Raw genomic sequence first — 5,736 nt, 5'->3', positions numbered from 1 at the left:
ATCAAATAGTTTAGTAATATAAGCAGTTAATGATTCATCATCTTTCATCCTTGTATATTCAAACTCTCTTCTAAGACTTTGTAATTTAACACTTCTTACCTGCTTATCTCCATGGTATTCTTGCTGCAAAATGTTCCAGGCACCTTTTGATGTCTCCTCATGAGAGATTCGTGAGAATATCTCATATGAAACTGCTCCTTGAATCAATCCCAGAGCCTTAGCATCCTTCATGAGTACCTCAGCAAACGTGTCATTCCCAATACCACTTGATTCTTCTTTTTCCCTTTTCTTAGCATCAGATTCATCTGACTTCTTCAGATATGTACTATCGAATCCCTTTATCACCAAATCCCACAGTCCATGAGATTTGAAGATGGTCTTCATCCGTATACTCCAGAAATCGTAGTTCTCACCATTGAAAACTGGTGCTCTCAATTCACCACCACTTGACCCAGCCATGTTAGACTTAGATCTCCAGAACTCAAACTCAGCTGCAAACTTTGATAGCTCACCACTCTAAATGCCCAGTGTTATTTGATCGAACCTGGCTCTGAGGCCATGTTAGCATATACAGACCATTATCTTGTATATTTATTCAATCATCAATGTAATAAGGCTTATAGAAATGCAGAGAGATTTGCTAGATGAAAGAGGAGAGAATTTCAGAGAGAGAGAGAGATTGGAGAAGAAGCTAGCTCAATTGTATATTAGCTCAGCTCCAATATAACATGCATATATTGTGCTCTGACAAAACCGTTAGGAATGGAATATTTCCTCATTACATCATTCAATCCTAGCCACTCATTTAACTACCCTATGAGATAAAGACAAGTGGCACAAGACTATTACATTTTCTGCTGCATACTTGGACTGAGCTGCCTTTTAAACGAAGAATAGAAACTTCTTTGTTCTGATTACATTTCAGCAATCACACTTATAAACCAACATAGTAAGCATGGCAGCCACAAGGCCACTTATGCTCGTCTCTGCAACCATATGAAAATAATCAGTGAGCTTTACATGCTTACCATCCAGCTTTTGCATATAGCCAACAAGAAAGCAAAAAATTAGTCGTATCAGATTTTTTGTTTTTTATTTTTTAATAAAAAGCATAAGAAACACACCAACATCAAATTGTGAGAAGTGCAACAAACATAATAGCTAGGTGTAGCAACACGTGATGATATGACTTATCCACTCATAACATATGAATCTTGTGTTACACATGCCAACTTATTATATCTTAGAAAAATGATTAGCATTTGTAACAGAGGATGGTTTCTCAGATCTCTCTCTCTCTCTTTTGTGTTGCTACAGAAGTGAATGTTTAATGTGATAATGTTGACAAACTAAGTAAAATCTGATATTCTTTATTTGTTTATTTTTTGTTTATTTTTTTTCTAAAGTCCATGGCTGGAAGTTTAATTTGTGCGTAGAAGTTTTCGAATTCCAGCTTCATGTAGTCAATGATCAGTAAACCACCAAAAGAGAAGGACACTGCAGCATTTGGCAAACTAGAGAATCCCAGTAGAAATAGCACAACCAAAAAAATAACAAAATTCCTCTGAGCCAAGCTATACACATTCACTGGGGAAACAAAAAAGCTATACACATTCACAACCACACTAAATAGAAACTATCACTATCATTTTCTATTGCAATATCACCAGTCAGATCATTATAGATATCCATATATGTTCTAAACTATCATATCCTTCATCCAATTATGTCCCACCACAAATCATATCCTTCATCCAATTATTCTTCCAAAATATCATCTTTCCAACCTGTCTCATAGACTACTAACAAAAAGTGGGTTTAATCATAACCAACAAACTAAATTAAGGGGAGCGCCCATCAGGCAAAGGGAGGCTGCACAAAACTGGAAAAACCAGGATCAAAGAGACTGCTCAAGAGTTACTCTAAACCCAGACAGAAAAACGGATTTCCAGCAAACCGAAAACCATCGAAAATTACCAGTAGCATTAAGCTAGTTAGAAAAATATTATTTGCACAAGGAAATTTATAATGAAATGGAAATGAAGCTATTTTAAAGGCATAAGAGATAGCTTGCCCTGTAATATTACTATATTAAGACCATTAAAAGTACACAGATATTTTGATAAAAACTTGAATACGTTTGTACAATTTTGTGGTTACAGATACTTGACATGATTAATTTGAATTGATTCACATTACAAACAAAAAAGGAATACAACAACAAACAACCTAGCTGGAATACCTATCCAGCAGGGAAGGATGCTTTCATTGAACCATGGCAGAGTTTGCATGGTAATCTGAGTTCGGTTTGAAGCAACATACACCAGATGCATAGCCCAAAAAGGAGTTAATAACCAGCTTCACCTTGGTATGACCCTCTTTTGATGGTTGTGGCTGCGCTACGAATGGATGAGACAAGAGAATTTCTGCTGTTAATCTTTCCCTGCTCTTCATGGCAAGGCAACTCTTGAGAAAATCCCAGGCCACATCTGAGATTCCAGTTGGAATTTTGCAAGTACGTAGATGATCAAACATCAACACGTCAGGGAGATTGTTTGGATTGTAACCAGGCTTCAAATCCCAGGGAGACTTGCCGGTTAGTATCTCAAACACAATACAACCTAGAGACCAAATATCAGAGGACTGATCTTGTTCGTTATTAATAAAAGCATCTGGGGACAGATACCTAGGCGTGCCTCTCCATCGACTGTAATTTACATTGGTTTTCTTAGCGAGTCCAAAATCTGCAATCTTGGCTACAAAACTAGTACCACCAGAACTAGTTGTTGTGGTAGGCATAAGCAAAATGATCCCTCAATAAGGGTATATGGGCAACCTAGGTTAACCTAGGTGCAGCAGTAAAATAAACGGTTTGAGTTATGCTTTGGAATTATGTGGCTATTTTAAAGTAAGAAACAAATTCATAGATTAAGTTGACTTTGCCCAAGTAAGTTTGAAGTCGAGGCTAGAGGCCTATCTGATAAATCGTGTGTGTTAGCATTATGCATGCTGAAGTTTGGAAATATTAAACTGTGATATTTACAGGCGAAAATAATTCGGAAAATGTTCGTTTTTCAAGAGAGACTTTGCTGAAATTTCTGCAGAAAGTCTTGTCCCTATGTTCCTTGATTTGGAAAAGAGGCTATGTCGTTAGTAAGTGGGCCCGACATCAGCTTGATGTCTGAAATACCATAGAATTCGTCAAGGATTCCTAGAAATTCAGGGTGAGCCCTGTCAACTGACTCACACGCCCATTTTACACCACCTATTTTGTTGTACTAAACGTTTTTTCTTTATCATCGCTTTATTGGCAAGCTCATAATAATCTCCACTCTTCTATCTCCATATTGTTAGTTTAGATTCTAAAGAAGCAGAACAGTGACTGAAGTAACTTGCGATACACTAAACAAAATTCCAAAGTCTTTGTTTCAATTAACTTCTTTTAATTACCACAAACTTTCGTTCGATGTAGATGGCAAAGTAGCACACTTGCATGGAAGTATGGAAATACCTATGTATCAAGATAAATTCGGTTAGTTTACCGGCTCTGATTGAAAAACCCATAAAATCCATTAAACTCAATAGTTAATGATGGTGCACTCACTCAAACCCACACCCCACACCCAGTCGTACTAAGGCCATTCCCAATGAGGGTCTTAAATGGGGCTATACCTTCTTAGGGCTCAAAAAGATATGCTTAGGGCCCAAAAAGAATAACAGGGCTAGCTGCCAATTTTACTTACCAGGACGAACAAAAAATAGGCTCAAACTTAGCAGAATTCGTTACCTTCGATCATAACAAAACAATAGTCAATGAATTCTGCATATAATTCTCAAATTGTTGAAAATTTAACAATAATAATGTGAAATAATTAAGTTTAAGATCCCATATAGTTTATGGTCCATTGTGTATATATTTTATATATAATATCAAAATGAATTAAAGGTCAAACATGTGAGCTATATTTTAAAAATTAGAGGTCCATATCTGAACATTTTCTAGGGCACGTAGATTGCAGATCATTTTTGGGGACACGGAGAGAGCATGGCATGGTCATTCAGTAGAATCAATACTCTATAAATTGTGACCAGTCTTCGGTACACCTGCTCATATCATTTACTTTATCAAATTCAAACCCCAGCTGCTTCTAGTACACTAGCTATATCATGGAGCCATGGAAATGTATTGGTTTTGGTTTGATCCTCATGTTCGGGGCTTGGTGTTGTGAAGCCACCTCTCGCAGTCTCCAAGATGCATCTATGTATGGGAGATACGAGCAATGGATGACTCGTTATGGTCGCATATATAATGATGTTAATGAGAAGGAGAATCGTTTCAAGATATTCAAAGAAAATGTGGCGTTTATAGAATCATCTAATAACGATGTGAACAAACCCTACAAGTTGGGTGTTAATCAATTTGCAGACCTTACGAATGAAGAGTTCAAAGCCTCAAGAAATGGATTCAAGGGGCATGAATGTTCCACAAAGACGACTTCTTTCAAATATGAAAATGTTAAGGCGCCAGTGCCAGCTACAATGGATTGGAGAAAGAAAGGAGCTGTAACCCCCATCAAGGACCAAGGCCAATGTGGTAAGTAAGCGTCTAGGTTCATTATTATTAATCATTTATAGTAACACTATATACTCTTCTTTTGGAGTTTAGTAATATTTTTATGTTATTCTAACTACTATTAATTGCAATGAAAAAATAGGATGTTGTTGGGCTTTTTCGGCAGTGGCAGCGACTGAAGGTATTACTCAGCTTACAACTGGTAAACTGATCTCTTTGTCTGAGCAAGAACTAGTTGACTGTGACACCAGCGGTGAAGACCAAGGTTGTGAGGGTGGCTTGATGGATGATGCCTTTCAGTTCATCCAACAAAACCATGGGCTTAGTACGGAAGCTAATTACCCCTACAATGGTGTTGATGGTTCATGCAATACCAAGAAGGCAGCAAGCATTGCAGCCAAGATAACTGGATATGAAGATGTGCCTGCAAACAGCGAAAAAGCCCTTCTAACAGCTGTTGCTCATCAACCAGTTTCTGTTGCCATTGATGCTGGAGGTTCCGATTTCCAGTTCTATTCAAGTGGTGTCTTTACAGGAGCCTGTGGAACGAGCCTTGACCATGGGGTTACCGCTGTTGGTTATGGTGTTAGCGATGATGGGACTAAGTTTTGGTTGGTTAAAAACTCATGGGGTACAGAATGGGGTGAAGAGGGGTACATAAGGATGCAAAGAGATGTTGAAGCAAAAGAAGGTCTATGTGGCATTGCTATGGAAGCCTCTTACCCCACTGCTTAGCTTAAAATTAAACCAATGCCTACTATATGGTTTGTAAGTACCATGATATGTACTTGTATGTGTAAAATACTTTATAAGATAAGAAAACTTAGCCATTTGTGAAAAGCTTTTTCAGTTTCTTTTGGTTGGATTATCAATACCCTGATCAATTTGGAATAGTAAAATCACTGGGTTTTAAAAGGAAACAGATCTTCTTCCCAACAGTTCTTATCAGAGAAGAGAAATAGCCAATTGTGCTTTTAGCGTTTGATGTAACGACCCGGTCCTAAATAAATTAGTAAATACTTATTTATTGAGAGAAAAATACCATTTTGCCCTTAGAATATTTTATTAGGTTTAAAGTTAAATTTTTGACCGGGAAAGAATTTGGGAATTCTGACTATACCGTTGCGTAGAGCACGGTGAGATGAGTCTGTAGACACGTGATG

The 5,736-nt window shown here is 37.4% G+C and overlaps 2 protein-coding genes across 2 annotated transcripts; one reads left to right on the top strand and one right to left on the bottom strand.

Moving 5' to 3' along the window:
* On the bottom strand, window positions 2,266–2,799 carry LOC18779580 (mitogen-activated protein kinase kinase kinase 2). Its single transcript, XM_007213311.2, has one exon. It carries the CDS (start codon window positions 2,797–2,799, stop codon window positions 2,266–2,268), a length of 534 nt encoding a protein of 177 aa, XP_007213373.2.
* Window positions 3,145–5,308, top strand: LOC18780121 (senescence-specific cysteine protease SAG39). The gene is made up of 3 exons (XM_007214370.2): window positions 3,145–3,153; window positions 4,153–4,594; window positions 4,716–5,308. The coding sequence occupies exons 1-3, from the start codon at window positions 3,145–3,147 to the stop codon at window positions 5,306–5,308; spliced, it is 1,044 nt and encodes a 347-aa protein (XP_007214432.2).

This window comes from Prunus persica, chromosome G3, assembly GCF_000346465.2.
Source record: "Prunus persica cultivar Lovell chromosome G3, Prunus_persica_NCBIv2, whole genome shotgun sequence".
NCBI lineage: Eukaryota > Viridiplantae > Streptophyta > Magnoliopsida > Rosales > Rosaceae > Prunus > Prunus persica.
Note: the sequence above shows the minus strand (reverse complement) of the source record. Positions and strands in the feature narration are given on the sequence as shown.

Coding starts and splice junctions, on each gene's coding strand:
- LOC18779580 (XM_007213311.2), bottom strand. CDS start 2,799: ATGCCTACCACAACAACTAGTTCTGGTGGTACTAGTTTTGTAGCCAAG.
- LOC18780121 (XM_007214370.2), top strand. Junction 4,595..4,715: donor CAAGGACCAAGGCCAATGTG/GTAAGTAAGCGT, acceptor ATGAAAAAATAG/GATGTTGTTGGGCTTTTTCG.